This window comes from Hypanus sabinus, chromosome 1 (genome assembly GCF_030144855.1).
Source record: "Hypanus sabinus isolate sHypSab1 chromosome 1, sHypSab1.hap1, whole genome shotgun sequence".
NCBI lineage: Eukaryota > Metazoa > Chordata > Chondrichthyes > Myliobatiformes > Dasyatidae > Hypanus > Hypanus sabinus.
In genome coordinates, this window is record NC_082706.1 from 46,747,118 (window position 1) to 46,770,323 (window position 23,206).

Consider the following 23,206-nt stretch of genomic DNA (forward strand, 5'->3'; position numbering starts at 1 on the left):
ATATTATAGGCTAGTCTTCCCTCATACTTCATTTTTTCCATTATACGTTTTTTTAGTTGCCTTTTGTTGTATTTGAAACGCTTCCCAATCATTCACCTTTCACTCACTTTTGCTTTCCTTAGCTTTGGAGTATTCTTCCTGTGGGACATATCTATCCTGCGCCTTATGAAATATTCCCAGAAAAATCAGACATCTCTGCTTTGCCATCATCCCTGCCAGTATTCGCCTCCAATCCACGTGGTTAAGCTCCTCTCTCATGTCTCTGTAATTCTCTTTATTCAATTGCAATACTGATACATGTGCGTTATGCTTCTCCCTCTCCAATTGCAGTATGAATTCAACCATATTATGATCACAGAGGGACTGGAGTCACTGCAGCAGATGTCAAAGTCTGACAGAACACAGACTCTCAGACTCACAGACTGGGTGTATGAGTGTCTGACGGTCAGCATAGTAGTGATGGGCCAAGGGGTTGTGCTTAGACTCTTTGTTTTAAAGAGTTCTGCATCATCAATTGTGTTAGGAATAATTCAGCTGTTGAACTCCAAGAAATATTAAATGATGTCAAGTTCAAATGGTGTGGTGTTGAAGAAACTTTCTTATCAAGCTGAGGTTTCCACAGAATGTTTAATAACATTTACAGAATATTGTCCTGAACCATTCAAAATACAGTGTGCATTACAAATATACTTCCAGACGAGGAGGAATGGGAACTATGATGGAAGGGACAAGGAGGGAAGAGTGATACCCATATCCCTAGTTGTCTTGGGATTGAGAGGGATAATGAATCGGCCATGATGAAAATGGCAAAGCAGACTGGAAGGGCCAAATTCAGCTCCTGTTACGTTTGATAGTCTTCTGCCCTGAGCCACGGTAACCACTGCCACCTGCTGTACACTCACAGAACCGCAGGCCAGTTTAACCTTCGCCCCGGGGGCATTTCATTCAGCCCCACCCACCCCAGCAGGGTTGTGTCAGTGACAGGACCACTGAGTGGCGAGGGGTGTTAGTGTTGGAGGGGGTCACGGAGGTAGGATGTGGCATAGGGGCTGGAGGGGGGACGGATTACAGAGACAGGTTGAAGGGGCGGAGAGGTGTAGATTCCAGAGGGGTTTACAGGACCAGAAGGAGGTACAAAGAGAGGGTGGTTAATGGTTATGGTAGTTAATGAATGAAAGAGTGTTGCACTATGACCCTGTGTCAGGGAGATGACACTGTTTGGGCGGGACCGTGACTGTTGTGTGTCCAGGCGGAGTGAGTCAGGAACAGACAGTGTTAGGATACAGTTTGTGAACAAGGAATCCAATCCTTCAGCAGTGGTGTGCCTGCTCTTCAGCCAGTGATCCAGTGGATCCTGTGATTCCTCTCTTGTCCAGTGCCACGTCCAGCCAGTGGTGTATTCATTCACCGACCCCCCCCCCCCCCCCCCAGTGTGCAGGGAGGGGTGATCACAGTAGTCCATGCAGCCCAGAATCAGGAGGACTGGGGGCTGGAGCCGGCTCTGTGGCCCGGCACGAACTCCAAAAGGATGACCCGCGCCAGCTGGATGTTGTTGCTGGAGATGGACAGCGCCTTCTGGATCTCTTCAAGCGGGAATCCCTCCCTCAGCAGCGTGGCACAGGCAACAGGATCGATCGGGAGCTGCACCGGGTGACCTATCAGGAGCCGAGCAGACTGGAGTGGGGGCAGAGCAGAGAATTCCCCCCCCCGCAGCCCCACACTGACCCCGAATCCCATCATCCCCACTGAACCTCACTCCCTGCTCTTATCCTAACCCTAATGAAACCCCCATTCCCTCTGCTAACCCACAATCTACCCAGGACGCTCCCCTCCCCTCCCCTCCCTCGCCAACTTCCTTACACCAGCAGTCAGTTCCAACCCCTTCTCACACTCTCACAACCCCAATCCCCTCCTCCCTCTGCAAATTGTATTCCATACCCCCACCATGCCAGGCACAGCCTGACCACCCACCTGGGGGGCATCTTGGCGACCGTGACAGTGAGGGGGCTCCACACGCAGTCTGGCCCGGCCTGAGGGGAGTGGGGACACAGTTAGGGGTGACGGTCAGAGTCCATGTTATGAGAACGGTGGGGGAGGGGGCAAGAGGGCCAAGTGAGATGCAAGGCACAGCAAGGAGGAAGGGTAGTGAGGGTGGTGTCAGTGGGAGGGATGAGGAGGGGATGGAGGGACACGTGAGGAGGGTTTTAAGGCGGCTGGCTGGTGTGTGTCAGTGGGAGGGATGAGGAGGGGATGGGGAGATGTGTAGGTTTTCAGGAAGGGTAGTGAGGGTGGTGTCAGTGGGAGGGATGAGGAGGAGATGGAGGGAGAGATGTGTAGGGTTTCAGGAAGGGTAGTGAGGGTGGTGTCAGTGGGAGGGATGAGGAGGAGATGGAGGGAGAGATGTGTAGGGTTTCAGGAAGGGTAGTGAGGGTGGTGTCAGTGGGAGGGATGAGGAGGAGATGGAGGATGTGTAGGGTTTCAGGAAGGGTAGTGAGGGTGGTGTCAGTGGGAGGGATGAGGAGGAGATGGAGGATGTGTAGGGTTTCAGGAAGGGTACTGAGGGTGGTGTCAGTGGGAGGGATGAGGAGGAGATGGAGGGAGAGATGTGTAGGGTTTCAGGAAGGGTAGTGAGGGTGGTGTCAGTGGGAGGGATGAGGAGGAGATGGAGGGAGAGATGTGTAGGGTTTCAGGAAGGGTAGTGAGGGTGGTGTCAGTGGGAGGGATGAGGAGGAGATGGAGGGAGAGATGTGTAGGGTTTCAGGAAGGGTAGTGAGGGTGGTGTCAGTGGGAGGGATGAGGAGGAGATGGAGGGAGAGATGTGTAGGGTTTCAGGAAGGGTAGTGAGGGTGGTGTCAGTGGGAGGGATGAGGAGGAGATGGAGGGAGAGATGTGTAGGGTTTCAGGAAGGGTACTGAGGGTGGTGTCAGTGGGAGGGATGAGGAGGAGATGGAGGGAGAGATGTGTAGGGTTTCAGGAAGTGTAGTGAGGGTGGTGTCAGTGGGAGGGATGAGGAGGAGATGGAGGGAGAGATGTGTAGGGTTTCAGGAAGGGTAGTGAGGGTGGTGTCATGGGAGGGATGAGGAGGAGATGGAGGGAGAGATGTGTAGGGTTTCAGGAAGGGTAGTGAGGGTGGTGTCATGGGAGGGATGAGGAGAAGTATCTCCTTGTTTTGGGTTGGTTTGAGGTGGGCGAGTTATCTGGGAGCAGAGGGGGAACTGTTGGACCGGTGGCGCGGGGGGCGGGGGTGGTGAAGCAGGGAAGCAGGGACGCAGGGAGAACTTTTACCCTGTGAGCCTCCCTCTGATGGGGAGAGGGTTTGCGAGGGTCCCATTGTTAGGGTGGGGCTTTGTGTAGATTGCCGACAGGTCCGTCACCTCTTCCTCATCCTCATCCTCATCGTCATCTTCCTCACTCCACCAGTCCAGGTAGGAGAGTGGAGAGCAGCCAGACTGCCTACTCACAGCCAGACAGCGGTGAGACAAGGGCATGGGGTGACGAGACAGGGCGTGGGGTGACAATGCCACATACAGTAGATGAGGCGGGGTCAGGGTGGTGACGCAGAGAGATGAGTCAGGAAGACAAAATGGGGAAGCAAGTCAGTAGTGGGATGATGAGACAGGATTCAGTGAGTCAGGATGGGAAGATTACATGGGGGCAAGAGGGGACAAGACAGTTGCGGGGACACAAGGCAGGCGTGAAGGGAGGTGAGACAGAAGGATCGATGGTGCAGAGATTTGTGGGGAAAACGGGGAGACAGATGGAGATAAGACACACGGCAGGATGTGGAGATCGCAGGGGACAGGGAATGGAGACAGCCACAGGGAGACCGGGAGAGAGGGTGCACGAGTCAGATATGGGATTAACAGGTGCAGACAAATCCAAAGACAGGTGTAAACGGACAGAAATTGACAGGCAGGAAGAGAGAGGTCGAGGACATGGAGAGACACAGGTGAGTACAGACAGACAGGGTGGGATGAGGAGTGACAGGCAAAGACAATGGGGAGGACAGGGAGAGAGGCAGATAATTAGGGACACCGGGGGAAACAAATGGATAGAGACAGGCAAGGGAGATGCAGGCAGAGACAGACAGGGAGAGAGAAAATCATAATTATTCACTGATCAAATCTTGTTCCGCTGAGACACCAGGGAAAAGGGGATGGCGAAGGGGATGGAGTGCAAGGAGGAATTAGAAAGGGTAGGAAAGTTAAGAGGAATGTGTGAGGAGGTATGAGGAAGAAGAGAAGGGGTAGTTTGAGATGTGCATACAGGGAAAAAGAGAGGGGAATGGTTGAGATAGGAAGAAGGGGGAGAGAGTGGGGGAAGAGGGGGGTAGTGGGTGGTGGGGGAGAGAGGGAGGGTGAAGAGCGTGTGGGACAGAGAGTTGGGGAACAGAGGGGGAGGGGAGGAGAGGGGTAGAGATGGAAGGGCCATGTAGACGGGATGGTAGAAGGTGGTGGGGTGATGGAAGGGGAAGAGTGGGAGTGGGGGGGAGAGTGGGGGAGGATGGTAGGGGAGGGAGGGAAGGAAGCTCGGAATGGGGAAGAGGGGAGGAGAGCGGAAGAGGGAGATTCAGGGAGGAGATGAGGGGAGTGGAAAAATAGGAAAGAGGAGATTTTTGAGCAGTAGGGAATGAAGAGGAGGTTGAAGGTATGGAGGGGGCTGACAAGATTTTGAACCTTACTGTGTGGCTGAGTCCAGGTCAGTCGAGTTTCTGTCGGCCATGGAGAGGTGTGTTTGGGGCTGTGGCTCTGTATACTTGGGGTCCACGTCAATGTCCAGGCATGTCTCCTGGTGGATGAAAGGGAAGGTCAGGCCCGCCCCCAACACCAACCTCCCTCATCCACACCAAGTGCTGCTGTGATTTGTGGTCTGTCAGTGCACTGTGGTCTGGAGGAAGGTTGTTTCGTTTGGTTGTACATACAGTATATGTATGATGAACCTTTATAAACCTCTGCGAGGTCACCCCTCAACCGCCTTTGCTCCAGGGGTGACAGTCCCAGTCTCTCCTGATAACTCAACCCTCCAGTCCCGGAGACATCCTCGTGAATCTTTTCTGCACCCTCTCCAGCTTAACGACATCCTTCCCATAGAGAACCGCACACAATACTCCAAGCGCGGTCTTACCAACGTCTTGTACAACTATCGCGTAGTATCCCAATTCGTGTCCTCTGTGCCCTGACCGCCTGCATCTCAAATACCTTCTTCACCAACCCGTTCATTGAACTTCGACAGGTGTACTGTTGGAAGTGTCCTGGCCGGTAGCACCATGGTCTGCTATGGCAATTTGAATGTGCAAGATGTTGGAATCTGCAGAGATCAGCAGACTGCTCGATGTACCATAGGCACATCCCTCCCCACCATCATAGTATCTACAAGAGACGCTGCCTCAAAAAGGAAACATTTGGGCCAAGCCATCTTCTCACACCTCCCATCGGGCAGGAGGCACGGCAGCTTGAAGTTCCACACCAGGTTCACGAACAGCTACTTCCATTCAACCATTCTGGAATGAACTCGCACGACCCTTTCACGGGGGTGAAGGGTGGACTGTTTAAGGGCAGCATAAGGGGAAACTCATTCACTCCGAGTGTGGTGAGGGAGTGGAACGAGCTGCCAGTGTAAGTGGTGAATGCGCGCTTAATTTTGAAGTTTAAGACAAATTTGGACAGGTCCATGATGGCAGGGGTATGGAGACCTGTGGCCTGAGTGCAGGTCGATGGGAGTAGGCAGTAGGCAGTTTAAATGATTTGGCACAGACCAGATGAGCCAAAGGGCCTGTTTCTATACTATGGATGTCTATGACTTCATGCCGTTATCACTTTAATCACAACCTCAGTATGACAAAGTGGGACAACCACTTTGATCACTTTAAACTAAAACAGACTTTTCTTTTGCACTATATGTGTTCTTTCTTGAAAAAATTATGTACAGAATAAGTTATATTGGTATTTTTTTTGGGTATGTTGTGTATCTGATGCTGTGTGCATTGGATGCTGCCAAAAGTACATCTTTCATTGCCCACGTACACTCTGAGTAATCGTGTCACCGGTGTCAGGGAACCATGTCCCTGTATCTCTGGGTTTCTCTGTTCTACAGCACTCCCCAGGCCTCACTCTTCACTGTGCAGGCCCCACCCTTGTTTCACTTCTCAAACTGTGCCCATGCACTTGCTTGTGTTAAACTTCACCTGCCATTCCTCGGCCCAGTTCCCCGCTGACCCTGATCCTGCTGTGACCTGTGTGATATCAACTATTGCATACTGAACACATCACGTACACTCGTCACCACTCTCATCCTCCCCTCTCCTCCTGAGGGACCTATTCCTCACTGTCCACCACACTACCCAGTGTGGTATCATCTGTAGCGCACCAAACATGTCACCAAAACCCATCACCACCAGGATGTAGTCTACAAACTACAATGGGAGATAGAAAATACATGCCTAAAGGGCAATGTTACAATCATCATGGGGGATTGCAATACGCAGGTACTTTTGGTAAATCAGTTTGGTGCAGGATTCCAGGAAGGGTTAATTTCTTGAGTGCCTACGAGACGGCTTTTTAGAGCCCACTAGGGGATCAGCTATTCTGGATTGGGTATTGTGCAATGAAACAGAATTGATTAGAGAGCATAAGGTTTAAAAAAACCCTAAGGGGAGGTGTTCATAATTTGATCGGCTTCACCCCGAGATTTGAGAAGGAGAAGCTAAAGTCAGATGTATCAGTGTTACAGTGGAGTAAATGTATTTACAGAGGCTTGAGAAAGGAGTTGGCCAGAATTGATTCTAAAAGAACACTGGCAGGGATGATGGCAGAGCAATCTAGAAGCAACTTGGAAGGCACAAGTTGCATACATCCCAAAGTGGAAGAAGTATTCTGTAGGAAAGATGACACAACTATGGCTAACAAGAGAATCAAAGCCAACATAAAGGCCAAAGAAGGGTCATATAATAGAGCGAATGTTTGTGAGAAGTTAGAGGATTGGGAAGCTTTTAAAAACCAACAGAAGGTAAATAAAAAAGTCATTAAGGAGGTAAAGATGGAATACAAGTGTAAATTATCCAATAATATTAAAATGGATACCAAAAGCTTCTTCAGATATATAAATGGGGAACAGTGGACTAACCAACAAACCGAATAAATATTTTAAATCAGTCTTCACTGTGGAAGACACTAGCAGTATGGTGGAAGGGTTCATGAATCGTGTAAAGTTACTATAACTACCATAACTAGAAAGAAGTTTCTTGGGAAACTGAAAGGTCTGAAGGTAGGTAAGACACCTGGACCAGATGGTGTACACCCGAGGGTTCTGGAGGAGGTAGCTGAAGAGATTGTGGAGGCATTAGTAATGATCTTTCAAGAATCACTAGATTCTGGAATGGTTCCAAAAGACTGAAAAATTCCACACTTCAAGAAGGGAGAGAGGCAAAAAAGAAGGAAACTATAGGCCAATTAGTTTGACCTGTGTGGTTGGGAAGATTGTGGAGTTGATTATTCAACAGGAGGTCTCAGGCTACTTCGAGGCACATGATGAAATAGGACGTAGTCAGCATGGTTTCCACAAGGGGAAACCTTGCCCGACAAATCTATTGGAAACAAAGAAATAACAAGCAGGATAGACAAAGGAGAATCAGTTGATGTTGCGTACTTGGATTTTCAGGAGGCCTTCGACTAGGTGCCACACATGAGGCTGCTTAACAAACTAGGAGCCCATGGGATTACAGGAAAGATTCTAGCATAGACAAAGCAGAAGCAAATTAGCAGAAGGCAAAGAGTGCGAATAAAGGGAGCCTTTTCTGACCGGCTGCCAGTGACTAGTGGTGTTCCACAGGAGTCAGTGTTGGGACTGATTTTTTTTGTGTTATATCTCAATGATTTGGATGATGGAAATGATGGTTTTTTTGCAAAGTTTGTAGATGATATGAAGAGAGGTGGAGGGGCAGGTAGTTTTGAAGAAGTTGAGTAGTTACAGAAGGATTTAGACAGTTTAGGAGAATGGGCAAAGAACTGGCAGATGGAACACAGTGTCGGAAAGTGTATGGTTCTGCACTTCGGAAGAAAACATGAAAAGGTTGACTATTTTCTAAATGGAGAGAATATACAAACATCTGAGACACAAAGGGACTTGGAAGTTCTTGTGCAGGGTTCCCCAAAGGTTAATTTGTAGTCTGAGTCTGTAGTGAGGAAGGCAAATGTGATGTTAGCAAGCATTTCAAGAGGACTAGAATGAAAAAGCAAGGGTGTAATATTGTGAATTTATAAAGCACTGGTGAGGCCCCACTTGGCGTACTGTGAGCAGTTTTGGGCCCCTTATCGTAGAAGGGATGTGCTGAGACTGGAGAGAGTTCAAAAGAGTTTTACAAAAATTATTCCAGGATTGAATGGCTTGTCATATGCAGATTGTTTGATGGCTCTTGGACTGTATTAACTGAAATTCAGCAGAATGAGGGGTCACCTTGTTGAAGCCTATCAAATGATGAAAAGCTTTGACAGAGTGGATGTGGAAAGGATGTTTCCTTTGGTGAAGCAGTCTAAGACCAGAGGACACAGCCTCAGAATGGAGGGGTGTCCTTTTAAAATGTAGATGAGGAGAAATTTCTTTATCTAGAGGTTGGTGAATCTGTGAATTCATTGCCACGGGCAGCTGTTGAGGTCAAGTCTGTATATATATTTAATGCAGAGGTTGATAAATTCTTAATTGGTCAGGGCATGAAGAGATACAGGGAGAAGGCAGGATATTGGGGCCAAGAGGAAAATTGGATGAGTCATGATGAAATGGTAGAGCAGACTCGATGGGCAGATGGCCTAATTCTGCTCCATTACCTTATGGTCTTATGGTGTCACCTCTCGACCTCAAAGATCTTCACACCACCATACCACCCAGGGTGGTGTCATCTGTAACATACTGACCACATCACCTATACCCATCACCACCTCTCATCCTCACTCCTACCTCTCTATGCCCTCCACTCCTCCCTCCTTAACCCTATCTCCATACCTCCCTGCTCACCTCCATCCTGATACCCTTCCTACTCAGTTCCTCCCTCCTCACTCAGACCACTCCTCCTGAGGCCCTACCCATCATTCACTGCCACCGCCCTGAGCCCCCTTCACCCTCACCACTGCCACATGCCGGCGCTCAGCGCCCCTGCGGCCGAGGATGTCCGAGGCAGTCAGCTCGGTGCCCTGGCGTTGCCCGGATCCTCTCGTGGCAATGGGAACCCTCGGCAGGGGACGGTTCCTCATCCGGTCCTGGATCGGCATCGAGACAGGCAGCTCTACTGTGGCAGGCACCACTGGACTGGCCTGAGGGGCAGAGGAGAAGAGGGTGAGGCAGAGGTAGGGGGAGGGTGTAGAGGGGGGGGTGGGTGAGAAGGGTGTAGGGGAAGGGGGTGGGGAGGAGGGGGTGTTGAGAATTGAAAAGGGAAGGTGAGGGTGATGAGGAGATGAGAGACAGTGGGTGTGAATGGAGGAGAGTGCATTGAGGAAGGGGATATGGTAGAAGAGCAGGTTGGAGAGAATGAGCGGTGAGAGAGGGGAGGGGTGGGAAATGGAAGGGGAGGGATATTTACGGGTAGGTGAATGGGTTAGGGTTGGGGAGATATGGAGAAGGTGAATTGAGGGAGAGGGGAGGGGTTTAAGGAGACTTAAATGTTTGTTTTTTTTCTGGTACATACCCTCCTGATCCTGTTCTCCCTTTCCTCCCCACACCCTCCTTCCTTCCCCTTCCTCTCTCTCTCCTCCTCCCACCCTCCTCCCTATTCTCCCTTCATCAACTCCTCCTCCCCATGTGTAGCTGTGGGCAGTCACAGACGAGGAGACAGTGGGAGGGTGGGGAAAAAGTTCAGAGTGCAGAACTCTGAATTACACTCCCAAACTGTTTACTGAGACCTCACCACTCCCCTGTCCCATGGGTAAGCTCCGAAGAGGGGCAGAGAGTAGGGTGAAGGTGAGTCGGGGTACAGACTCAGGGGAATAGAGTTGTGGGAGATGGTCTTGGGGTAGAGCAGGATGGTTTGGGATCCAAGGAGAAGGTGGGGCTGAGAGTGTGAGGTGTCCCGGGGAAATGAGGGTGCAAGAGGAGATGGGTGAGCGGTCCCAGGGTGAGGTAATGACCTTACCTGGGGCACGGAGGGTGGACTGCCGAACCTGCGGCAGGCAGGTTGAGGGACACGGCCATTACCCTGGGGACCCAACAGGTCAGTCCGTGGTGGGACAGGGGGACGAGCAGGCGGGGTCTCCGGGTGCTCCTGTGGGATGAGCAGAGAAAGAAGTGTCAGTTCATAGAACGTGGACCAGTACCACACAGGCACAGGCCCTTCACCCCACAGGACCAATACAGCACAAGAACTGTGCTGAAAACAGAGCCAAATTAAACTACTCCCGTCAGTCTGCACAAGTCCATTTCCCTCTATCCATACTACCAGAAGACACAGGAGCAGAGTTAGGCCATCGAACGCATCGCGTCTGCTGCACTATTCCATCATGGCTGATATAGAACCATAGAACATTACAGCACAGAAACAGGCCTTTTGGCCCTTCTTGGCTGTGCTGAACCATTTTTCTGGCTAGTCCCACCGACCTGCACCTGGCCCATATCCCTCCATACCCCTCTCATCCATGCACCTGTCCAAGTTGTTCTGAAGTGAGCCCACATTCACCACTTCACCCGGCAGCTCATTCCACACTCCCACAACACTCTGTGTGAAGAAGCCCCCCTAATGTTCCCTTTCAACTTTTCCCCCTTCACCCTTAACCCATGTCCTCTGTTTTTTTTTCTCCTCTAGCCTCAGTGGAAAAGCCTGCTTGCATTTACTCTATCTATAGCCATCATAATTTTATATAACTCTATCAAGTCTCCCCTCATCCTTCTACACTCCAGGGAATGAAGTCCTAACCTATTCAGCCTTCAGCCTTCCTCTGTAACTCAGTTTCTCAAGTCCCGGCAACATCCTTGTAAACCTTCTCTGCACCCTTTCAACATTATTAATATCCTTCCTGTAACTTGGTGACCAAAACTGCACACAATACTCCAAATTTGGCCTCACCAATGTCTTATACAACCTCACCACAACATTTCAACTCTTATACTCAATACTTTGATTTATAAAGGCCAATGAACCAAAAGCTCTCTTTACTACCCTATCTACCTGTGACACCACTTCCAGGGAATTTTGTATCTGTATTCCTAGAACCCTCTGTTCTACTGCACCCCTCAGTGTCCTACCATTTACCTTGTACGTTCTACCTTGTTTTTTCCTTACAAAGTGCAATACCTCACACTTAAACTCCATCTGCCATTTTTCAGCCCATTTTCCAGCTGGTCCAGACCCCTCTGCAAGCTTTAAAAACCTTCTTCAGTGTCCACTACACCTCCAATCTTTGTATCATCAGTAAATTTGCTGACCCAATTTACCACATTATCATCCAGATCATTGATACAGATGACAAATAACAACGGACCCAGCACTGATCCCTGTGGCACACCACTAGTCACAGGCCTCCACTCAGAGTAGCAATCCTCCACTACAGCTCTCTGGCTTCTTCCATTGAGCCAATGTCTAATCCAATTTACTACCTCTCCATGTATACCTAGCAACTGAATCTTCCTAACTGTTCTCCCATGCAGAACCTTGTCAAAGGCCTTACTGAAGTCCATGTATACAACATCCACTGCCTTTCCTTCATCCACTTTTCTTGTGACCTCCTCAAAAAACTCTAATAGATTTGTTATACATGACCTACTATGCACAAAGCCGTGTTGCCTCTCCCTAATAAGTCCCTGTCTATCTAGATACTTGTAAATCCTATTTCTTAGTACTCCTTCCAATAATTTACCTACGACTGACGTCAAACTTACTGGCCTATAATTTCCTGGATTACTTTTAGAGTCCTTTTTAAACAATGGAACAACATGAGCTATCCTCCAATCCTCCAGCACCTCACCCGTAGATACCGACATTTTAAATATATCTGCCAATTTCAACAATAGTCTTTTTCAAGGTCCGAGAGAATACCCTGTCAGGTCCTGGGGATTTATCTACTCTAATTTGCCTCAAAATAGCAAGCACCTCCTCTTCTTCAATCTGTATAGGTTCCATGACCCCACTACTTGTTTGTCTTATTTCCATTGACTCCATGCCAGTTTCCTTAGTAAATACAGATGCAAAAAAACCATTTAAGATCTCCCCTATTTCTTTTGGTTCCATACATAGCCGACCACTCTGATCTTCAAGAGGACCAATTTTATCCCTTTCTATCCTTTTGCTCTTAATATACCTGTACAAGATCTTTGGATTATCCTTCACCTTGACTGCCAAAGCTACCTCATGTCTTCTTTTAGCCCTCCTGATTTATTTCTTAAGTATTTTCTTGCACTTTTTATTCTCCTCAAGTACCTTATTTGTTCCGTTTCCTATATATGTCATACATCTCTCTCTTCTTCTTTATCAGAGTTCCAATATCCCTAGAGAACCAAGGTTCCTTATTTACTTTGTCTTTAATCCTGACAGGAACATACAATATATTATATTTCTCAAAGCCATTCTCCTGCCTTCTCCCTGTAACGTCTGATGCCCTGACTAATCAAGAACCTTTTAACCTCTGACTTAAATATACTCAATAACTTGGCCTCCATAGCCATCTGTGGCAATGAATTCCAAAGATCTGTCATACTTGTTCTCATTCCTCAACTCTGTTCTAATGAGACATCCTTGTATTTTGAGCCTTTGCCCTCTGGTTGAGACTCTCCCACTGTGGAAACATCTTCTCCATGTCGACTATCTACACCTTTCAATATTTGATGTTTTGATGATTCCCGCCCACTTTATTCTTCTGAAGTCCAGTGGGTGTAGGCCCAGAGCCATCATACATTAATCCATCCATTCCCTGATCATTCCTGCAAACCTCCTCTGGACCCCCTCCAATGGCAGCACATTTTTTCTTTGATACAGGACCCAAAACTGGTTACAGTACTCCATGCAGTCTGAACAATGTTTTATAAAGACTCAGCATCACAACCTTGCTTTCATATTCTAGTCCTCTTGAAAAGAATGCTAACATTGCATTTGCAAGTTAACTCGCAGGGAATCCTGCAAAGTCCCTTTGCACATCCAATTTCTCACAATAGTCTATCTACATATTTACTCATTGTACTTGCCTTCAACACCACCTACCTACATATCATCTGCAAACTTGGATAAAAGTCACCACTTCTGTCATCCAGATCATTGACATATAACATAAAAAGAAATGCTTCCAACACTGAACTCTGTGGAATACTACTAGTCACCAGTAGCCAGCTTTTACTCCCACTCTTTGCTTCCTGCCAATCAGCAAATGCTCTATCCATCCTAGTATATATGATGGGCTCTTATCTTGTTCCACAGCCTTATGTGTGGTACCTTGTCAAAGCCCTCCTGAAAATCAAAGTAAACAACATCCATTGACTTCATCTTTGTCTATTGTGCCTCTTGTTTTCCTTGAAGAAATCAAACAGATCTGTCACGCAAGACTTTCCGTTGAAGGAAACCATGCTGTCTTCAGCCTATTTTATCAAAACCACATCCTTAATAAGTAACTTTAACATCTTCCCAACCATTGCAGTCAGAGCAACTAATTTCCTTATTTCTGGCCCCTCCCTTTTTAAAAGAGTGGAGTGGCATTTGCAATTTTCCATTCCACCAGTGCCATTCCAGAATCCAGTGATTCAATGACTTCAGCGGCCTCTTTCAGAACCCTGGAGAGCAGACCATCTGGTCCAAGTGAATTATCTGCCTTCTGACCTTTTAGCTTCCCAATCTCCTCCTCCTTTGTAACAGCAACCACACTCACTTCAGCCTCCTGACACTCTTGAACTTCTGGCGTACTGCAGGTATCATTCGCGGTCAAGGCCGACACAAAATACTTGAGCTCTTCTGCCATTTGTTTGTTCCCCATTACTACAGCTCGAGAGGTGTGATCTAATATCCACTCTTGCCTCTCTTTTACTCTTTAGATATGTGAAAAAGCTTTTGGTATCCTTTTTAATATTATTGGCTAGCTTACCTTCATAGTTCCTCTCTTTATTCTTTTTTCAGTTGCCTTCTGGTGATTCTTAAATCATTTCCCAGTACCGTAGCTTCTCACAATTTGCTGCATTGTATGTCTTCAATTTTGCTTTCATTCTGTCCACCTTCCCTTGTTGCCATGGCTATTCCATCCTCCCTTTAGAAAACTTCTTCATAAGACATGGGAGCAGAATTAGGCCATTTGGCTCTGCCATTTCATCATGGCTGATACATTTTGCTTTTAGTCCCAATCTCCTGACTTCATGTAACCCTTCATGTCTTCACTAATTGAGCTCCTATCAACCCCTGCCCTAAACACACTCAATGGCCTGCCCTTCACAGCTGCCTGTGGCACTGACTTCCACAGATCCACCACTCTTCAGCTAAAGAAATTCCTCCTCATTTCTGTTGTAAATGAACACCACTCTATTCTGAGGCTGTGCCCTCTGGTCCCAGACATCCACAACATAGGAAACATTCTCTCCGCATCCACTCTATCTAAAGACCTTTTCAACATTCAATCGGTTTCAATGAGATCCACCCTCATTCTTCTAAATTCCGGTCAGTACAGGCCCAGAGCCATCAAACGTTCCTCATACGAAAAACCTTTCAATCCCTGAATCATTCTCATGAACCTCCTTTGAACCCTCTCCAATGTCAGCACGTCTTTTCTACAATGAGGGAAGTGAGGCATCACCAGTGCCTTATATAGTTCCGATATTCACCTTTGGAATAATTCGTGGATGGAGTGAATGTGGTTCCAGAGATGGTCCCACTATGGACGGGATTTATGTGGTCCCTGACAAGATCCCACCATGGATGTTACTAGAGATGGCCCCACTGTCGATAGGACCAGCTGGTTCCAGAACTGGTCGCATTATCATTGGGGATCAGGTGGTTACACTGCATATGAGGTTTGGGTAGTTACAGAGTGGTCCCACAGTGCATGAGATACAGGTGTTGTCTCATTGCATATGGGGTTACCACAGTCCCAGATATGGTCCCACTGTGTATGGGGTTCAGTTGGTCCCAGCGAAGTTTCCACCCTGACCGAGGTTCAGGTTGTTCCAGAAATGGTTGGTGTGGATGGGGTTCATGTGATCCCAGAGATAGTCACTCCAAAGATGGGGTTTAAGTGGTCCCAGAGATGATCCTATCATGGACAGGGTTTGGGTGGCCCCACAAATGGTTCCACTGCCAATGGGGATTGGATGGTCCCAGAGATGGTTCCACCATGGCTGGGGTTTGGATGGTCCCACAGATGGAGAGCAACACTGCCCCAGCCTCAGATCTCACCTTGTGGAGCGATGCCAGCTGGTCAGCCAGGGTCTCCATGTCTTCAAAGTTGTCCTCCTCATCTTCGTCCTCTGAATCCGCCTCAACTGGCGGGGCACTAGGGTAGGGATGACACTGGCGAGGGGCAAATGGCTCTACCACAATCGGCTGTGTGCCCCGAATTTCACAGCGACAGAAGGGGCAAGTGTGGCCGTCGGAATGCTAGAGGAAGAGAGGAGCACTGAGCGAATTTGGAAGAGTAGGCGGAGAGAGTAGTGGAATGGGGGTTGAAAAGGGTGAGAGTGGGAGGGGTTGAGAAGAGTGGGGGGGTGAGGGCAGGGGGTTCAGAAGGGCAGGTAGCATGAGAAGGGTGGGGGGGTGTTACCGGGATGTGTTTGGGGTGTTGTGTGACGAGGGGTGTTTGGGGGGGGGGGGGTGAGGGGAGTTGAGGGGGTTGTTTACATACCAGCCAGGAAGTGAGACACGCGTCACAGATGAGGTGACCACAGGGCTCCATCTTCCTGTTCTTGTTGTTCTCCGTACAGATCTTACACATCTGGAAACTCGACCCCATCTCACAGTACAACTGGTATTCTTCCTGGTGGGAAAGGTCACTGCATCACCCCAGCACTGCTGACCCCCCTCTGGCTCACACACTCCCCCAGCTTCTCACACCCTTCCCAGTGCCCATAGCCCCCGCCACCTCTCTGTAACACCCTCCACATCTCTGTAACCTCTTCTGACCCTCCCACCCTTCACTAAACACATCTGACCCCTACAGCCCTCCGTCTTTTCAGCTGCCCGGCCCCACGCCTGTACCTGCGACACCTGGATACGATCCTGCTGGGAAGGCTGACAAAGGGCTGTCAGATCCGGATTGAAATCCCGTCCATCAGGGTACAAGTAACTGGTGGGAGGAGCAAAAGTCAAGGGTCACTTTGTGTCCCTTGGTGGTAAAAGATCGATGGCTTCAGTGTCGCACCCACCCAGTCACCAGCTTCCCACCCCCTTTCTCAAACTTCCATCCCTTTGCCCCTGGTTTCCACCAAACCTCACACATCCTCTCCCCCAACCCACCCCACTAGCTCAACTCCAATACCAAGGTACATGGAGGGGCAGGCAGTGTTCAGGATTCTTCAGAAGGAGAATGGGCAAAGAAATGGCAGATACAATGCAGTGTCGGGAAGTGTATGATTATGCACTTAGGTAGAAGGAATAGAAACAGACTATTTTCTAAATGAGAAGAAAATTCAGAAAGCAGATGTGCAAAGGGGCTTGGGAATCCTCATGCAGGACGAAAGTGGTAGGAAGGCAATTGCAGCACGTGGCCATTACTGTACTCATTGGAGTTTCGAAGAATGGTGGGTGGGGGAGATTGTTCAGATATTGAAGGGCCTAGAGTGCATGTGGAGAGGATGTTTTCTAGAGTGGGGGCATCCAGGATCAGAGGGCACAGTCTTAGAATAGAGGGATATCCATTTATAATGGAGATGGGAAGGAATTTCTTTATCCAGAGGGTGGTGAATCTGTGGAATTTATTGTCTCAGATGGCCATGGAGGCCAAACCATTGAGTATATTTAAAGCAGAGGTTTATTTATACCTCTTGATTAGTCAGACAATTAAATGATATGGAGGGAAAGCAGGAAAATGGGGTTGAGAGGGAAAATAAATCAGCCGTAATGGAATAGCAGAGTAGACTTGATGGGTCAAATGGCCAAATTCTTCTAATACTATATATGTCATAGTCTTATAGCGCCAGCACGCTGTTCTTTTCATGACGAGTGTCGTTCCCATTACCCGTTTCCTCCCTCGCTTTCCAGTCCTCCCTCCTCCTCTCACCCATACTCACAATCCCTCACGAGCGCCCTCAGTCAGGGCATGCGACAGTGGCTTGTTGTGGGGGATTGTCTGTAGAATAGTCCCGTCGTCCGTCACGTATCCAATGGCCCACTGGCCCAGCTGCGTGCAGCTGAGACGGAAAATGTAACTGTGGGAGAGAGACAGTGAGAACGGGGTCAGTGAAGGGCAGACAGGGACGAAGAGGTGGTTGGGGGGGGGGGGTTTGTTACTTATCGAATGGCCCACTGACTATGGGAAAGAGACCGTGACAATGGAGTCTGTGAAGGGCAAGGAGGGACAGAGGGAGGAGGGAGGGGTTTGTCACTTATCCAATGGCCCACTGACGAAGGGAGAGAGACTGAATGGGTTGTAATGTTTTGTAATGTCTGAATGTGTGAATGTTAGTTCAATCTTTACTTTAAGCAAGACATATACGTATGACAAGGAGGCAGAATGATGTCTGCTATTCAAGTATTTTTACACATAGCCCGTAATTGTTTTAAAAAACAAACTTAATCAATAATATATTAAGAAACATAGAAAACCTTGAGCACAATACAGACCCTTTGGCCCACAAAGCTGTGCAGAACATGCCCCTACCTTAGAAATTGCCTAAGGTTACCCATAGCCCTCTATTTTTCCGAGCTCCATGTACCTGCCCAGGAGTCTGAAAAGACTCTATTGTATCCGTCTCCACCACCGCCACCAGCAGCCCATTCCATGCACTCACCACTCTCTGCGTAAAAACCTTACCCCTGACATCTCCTCTGTACCTATGTCTAAGCACCTTAAAACTGTGCCCTCTCATGCTAGTCACTTCAGCCCTGGGAAAAAGCTTCCGACTATCCACACGATCAATGCCTCTCAATATCTTGTACACCTCTATCAGGTCACCTCTTATCCTTCGTCACTCCAAGGAAAAAAGGCCGAGTTCATTCAACCTGTTCTCATAAGGCATGCTCCCCAATTCAGGCAACATCCTTGCAAATCTCCTCTGCACCCTTTCTATGGTTTCCACATCCTTCATCTAGTGGGGCGACCACAACTGAGTAGAGTACTCCAAGTGGGTTCTAACCTGGGTCCTATGCAGCTAAAACATTACCTCTCAGCTCCTAACCTCAGTCCCATGATTGATGAATCCCAATGCATTGTATCCTTTCTTAAGCACAGAGTCAACCAGCGCAGCAGCTTTGAGCATCCTATGGACTCGGGTCCCAAGTTCCCACTGATCTTCCACACTGCTGAGAGTCTTACCATTAATACTATCATATTTGACCTACCAAAATGAACCACCTCACACTTACTTGAGTTGAACTTCTCAGCCAAGTTTTGCATCCTATCAATGTCCCACTGTAACCTCTGACAGCCCTCCTCACTGTCCATAACACCCTCAACCATTGTGTCATCAGAAAATTTACTAACCCATCCCTCCACTTCCTCATCCAGGTCATTTATAAAAATCATGAAGAGTAGGGGTCCCAGAACAGATCCCTGAGACACACCACTGGTGACTGACCTCCACGCAGAATATGACCACTCTTTGCCTTCTGTGAGCAAGCCAGTTCTGGATCAACAAAGCAATGCTCCCTTGGATCTCATGCCTCCTTACTTTCTGAATAAGCCTTACATGGGGAACCTTATCAAATGCCATGCTGAAATCCATAAACACTACATCTACTGCTCTTCTTTCTTCAATGTGTTTAGTCACATCCTCAAAAAATTCAATCAAGCTCATAAGTCACGACCTGCCTTTAACAAAGCTATTCTGACTATTTCCTATCATACTATGCCTTTCCAAATGTTCATAAATCCTACCTCTCAGGATCTTCTCCATCAACTTATGAAGCACTGTTGTAAGACTCTATGGTCTATAATTTTCTGGGCTATCTCTACTCCCTTTCTTGAACAATAGAACAACATCTGTAACCCTCCAATCCTCTGGAACCTATCATGTCCCCATTGATGATGCAAAGGTAAGACATGCCAAGTCAGAGGCTCAGTAATCTCCTCCCTCACCTCCCACAGTAGCCTGGGGTACATCTTGTCTAGTTCCGGTGACTGAAGCAACTCGATGCTTTCCAAAAGCCCCAGCACATCCTCTTTCTTAATATCTACACGTTCAAGCCTTTCAGTCCGTTGTAAGTCATCCCTACAATCACCAAGATCCTTTTCTGTAGTGAATACTGAAGCAAAGTATTCATTAATATCTCAGGTATCTCCACCGGTTCCATACACTCGTTTCCACTGTCACACTTGAGTGGTCCTATTCGCTCATGTCTTATCGTCTTGCTCTTCACATACTTGTAGAAGGCTTTGGGCTTTTCCTTAATCCTGCCCGCCAAGGCGTTTTCATGGCCCCTTCTGGCTCTCCTAATTTCTTTCTTAAGCTCCTTCCTGCTTGCCTTATAATCTTCTAGATCTTTATCATTACCTAGTTTTTTTGCACCTTTCGTAAACTCTTCTTTTCTTCTTGACTAGATATACAACAGATATACACCATGGTTCCTGTACCCTACCGTCCTTTCCCTGTCTCATTGGAAAGTACCTATGGAGAACTCCACGCAAATATCCCTGAACATATTTTGGGTGTGTATGGGAAGGATGTACTAGAAAAATGGAGGGCATTTAAAGGTGAAATTGTGAGGGGACAGAATCTTTATGTTCCTGTTAGGTTGAAAGGAAAGGTTAAAAGTCTGATAGAGCCAAGGGATATTGGAAACTTGGTTTGGAAAAAGAGAGAGATCTACAATAAATATAGGCAGCATGGAGTAACTGAGGTGCTCAAGGAATATAAAGAATGTAAAAAGAATCTTAAGAAAGAAATTAGTAAAGCTAAAAGAAGATATGAGGTTGCTTTGGCAAGTAAGATTAAAATAAATCCAAAGGGTTTCTACAGTTATATTAATAACAAAAGGATAGTGAAGGATAAAATTGGTCCCTTAGAGAATCAGAGTGGACAGTTATATGTGGAGCCAAAAGAGATGGGGGAGATTTTGAACAATTTCTTTTCTTCGGCATTCACTAAGGAGAGGGATATTGAATTGTGTAAAGTAAGGGAAACAACTAGGGTAGTTATGGAAACTATGATGATTAAAGAAGAGGAAGTACTGGCGTTTTTAAAGAATATAAAAGTGGACAAGTCTCCAGATCCTGACAGGATATTCCCTACGACCTTGAGGGAAGTTAGTGTAAAAATAGCAGGGGCTCTGACAGAAATATTTCAAATGTCATTAGAAACGGGGATGGTGCCGGAGGATTGGCGTATTGCTCATGTGGTTCCATTGTTTAAAAAGGGTTCTAAGAATAAACCTAGCAATTATAGGTCTGTAAGTTTGACATCTGTGGTGGGTAAATTAATGGAAAGTATTCTTAGAGATGGTATACATAATTTTCTGGATAGGCAAGGTCTGATCAGGAACAGTCAAACATGGTCATGTTTGACAAATGTTATTGAATTTTTTGAAGAGGTTACTAGGAAAGCTGACAAGGGTAAGGCAGTGGATGTTGTCTATATGGACTTCAGTAAGGCCTTTTTTCAAGGTTCCTCACGTAAGGTTAGTTAGGAAGGTTCAATCGTTAGGTATTAATATTGAAGTAGTAAAATGGATTCAACAGTGGCTAGATGGGAGATGCCAGAGAGTAGTGGTGGATAACTGTTTGTCAGATTGGAGGCCAGTGACTAGTGGTGTGCCTCAGGGATCTGTACTGGGTCCAGTGTTGTTTGTCATATACATTAGTGATCTGGAGAATGGGGTGGTAAATTGGATTAGTAAGTATGCAGATGATACTGAGATAGGTGGCGTTGTGGATGATGAAGCAGATTTTCAAAGCTTGCAGAGAGATTTAGGCCAGTTAGAAGAGTGGGCTGAACGATGGCAGATGGAGTTTAACGCTGATAAGTGTGAGGTGCTACATTTTGGTAGGACTAATCAAAATAGGACATACATGATAAATGGTAGGACACTGAAGAATGCAGTAGAACAGAGTGATCTAGCAATAATGGTGCATAGTTCCCTGAAGGTGGAATCTCATGTGGATAGGGTGGTGAAGAAAGCTTTTGGTATGCTGGCCTTTATAAATCAGAGCATTGAGCATAGGAGTTGGGATGTAATGTTAAATTGTACAAGGCATTGGTGAGGGCAAATTTGGAGTATTGTGTACAGTTCTGGTCACCGAATTATAGGAAAGATGTCAACAAAATAGAGAGAGTACAGAGGAGATTGACCAGAATGTTACCTGGGTTTCAGCTCCTGAGTTACAGAGAAAGGTCAAACAAGTTAGGTCTTTATTCTTTGGAGCGTTGAAGCTTGAGGGGGGACTTGATAGAGGTATTTAAAACTATGAGGGGGATAGATAGAGTTGACATTGATAGGCTTTTTCCATTGAGAGTAGGAGAGATTCAAACTAGAGGACATGAATTGAGAGTTAAGGGGCAAAAGTTTAGGGGTAACACGAGGGGGAACTTCTTTACTCAGAGAGTGGTAGCTGTGTGGAATGAGCTTCTGGTAGAAGTGGTAGAGGCAGGTTCAATTTTGTCATTTAAAAAAAATTGATAGATATATAGACAGGAAAGGAATGGAGGGTTATGGGCTGAGTGCAGGTCGGTGGGACTAGGTGTGAGAAGCGTTCGGCATGGACTAGAAGGGCCGAGATGGCCTGTTTCTGTGCTGTAATTGTTATATGGTTATATGCTGAAATGGACACCTCTTCCTTTTGAACCTGCTTATGAAACCAAAAGCATTCCACAATGAATAATGGTTTGGGTCCCAAATATTCCTGCATTACTTTCACAAAAGTAGCAAAGACTGGTTTGTTTGGAGCAGTCAAACTTCAAAGCAAACACAACACACTAGCAAAATTGGCACTTGCTTCTCATTGATTACTTAATTTAATTCAAAATACTTTGAGTTGCTTAGTATACATATTCCAGTTATCTCTTGTGCAATCAAACTTGTCTACCTTTCTGATATATCCAACCATTTCTGCTAAATTTTTTTTTGTAAATTTATGATTAACTATCACCCGGTATTCACAGTTTCAGTACCCCCAGTTGAACTTTGTCTTCTTGTGTGTTTTCCCCTAGCCGTCAGTCTGGGTTTTGTATTACCATGTGCTCTTGTTACTTTTCATACACCATGTGCTCCTGTCCCTACTCCAGCCCCTGTATTACTGAGTACTCTGTCTCTCACCTGTTTCTCATTATTATCTGTATTGCTGCCACTTCTGTCTCATTGTGTTCCGCCTTTTATCTGCCTATCTGTTTACTGCTCTGCGTTTTTCAGTCCTGTGTTTTCACCTTTGTTCCCAGATTGTGCCAGTGGATTTTCCTGGGCCTTTCCAGCATTTTTATCTGTACTCTGTCTGTCCATCCGAATATCGACTCTGCTTGTTTCCCAATTCTGGTTTTTTGATTTCCCTGGATGTCTTGATCTCTGCCTGAACTTCAACGCTGACTTTGTTTGCACCTTGGGATTTGTTATTCAAATAATATCACTGTGTGCACAGTACTGGGTCTGTGATTGGATCCCTGCTCCAGTGCCCTGACACATAGTTTATGAACCCATGAATTTGTTAATTTTCTGCCTTTTTAAAAACTATAACCATTTCTCTCTTGTGAAGAAAGTGCACTTTTTTACAACCTGAACACCTCGTTGCACTTCAACGTAGGTAATCATTTCTGGTGTGTTTTCAACCTTAGTTGTTTCCACCGTTAAGTTTTGTTACCCCAAAACATAAAAATAATAAGAAAAAGACAGGAGGGGGATTGGGGGGTGGAAGGAGGGGGACAGACAGAGAGAGGAAGGGGATTGGGGGGTGGAAAGGGGGGAATGGGGGTGGAAGGAGAGGGACAGACAGGGAGAGGAAGGGGATTGGGGGTGGAAAGGGGGGAATGGGGGGTGGAAGAAGGGGGACAGACGGGGAGAGGAAGGGGATTGGGGGGTGGAAAGGGGGGAATGGGGGTGGAAGGAGAGGGACAGACAGGGAGAGGAAGGGGATTGGGGGTGGAAAGGGGGGAATGGGGGGTGGAAGGAGGGGGAACGGGGTGG

General features: G+C 47.2%; 1 protein-coding gene across 7 annotated transcripts in view; it reads right to left on the reverse strand.

The window, feature by feature from the left end:
- Window positions 1–608: 608 nt before the first annotated feature.
- The window catches only part of LOC132393488 (E3 ubiquitin-protein ligase CBL-like), a 52,970-nt gene continuing 30,372 nt past the window's right edge, over window positions 609–23,206 (reverse strand). For 3 of the 7 annotated variants that reach the window (XM_059968810.1, XM_059968820.1, XM_059968789.1), the window contains exons 6-15: window positions 17,170–17,307; window positions 16,139–16,226; window positions 15,786–15,917; window positions 15,341–15,541; window positions 10,118–10,246; window positions 9,117–9,302; window positions 4,682–4,788; window positions 3,286–3,453; window positions 1,972–2,030; window positions 609–1,655 (exon numbers count right to left, since the gene is read on the reverse strand). In XM_059968810.1, coding sequence (XP_059824793.1) covers window positions 1,474–1,655; window positions 1,972–2,030; window positions 3,286–3,453; window positions 4,682–4,788; window positions 9,117–9,302; window positions 10,118–10,246; window positions 15,341–15,541; window positions 15,786–15,917; window positions 16,139–16,226; window positions 17,170–17,307 — 1,390 coding nt within the window. In that variant the 3' untranslated portion in view covers window positions 609–1,473. The remainder of the gene's footprint in view (window positions 1,656–1,971; window positions 2,031–3,285; window positions 3,454–4,681; window positions 4,789–9,116; window positions 9,303–10,117; window positions 10,247–15,340; window positions 15,542–15,785; window positions 15,918–16,138; window positions 16,227–17,169; window positions 17,308–23,206) is intronic. The other 4 variants (XM_059968799.1, XM_059968823.1, XM_059968839.1 and 1 more) reach the window with 4 other exon arrangements.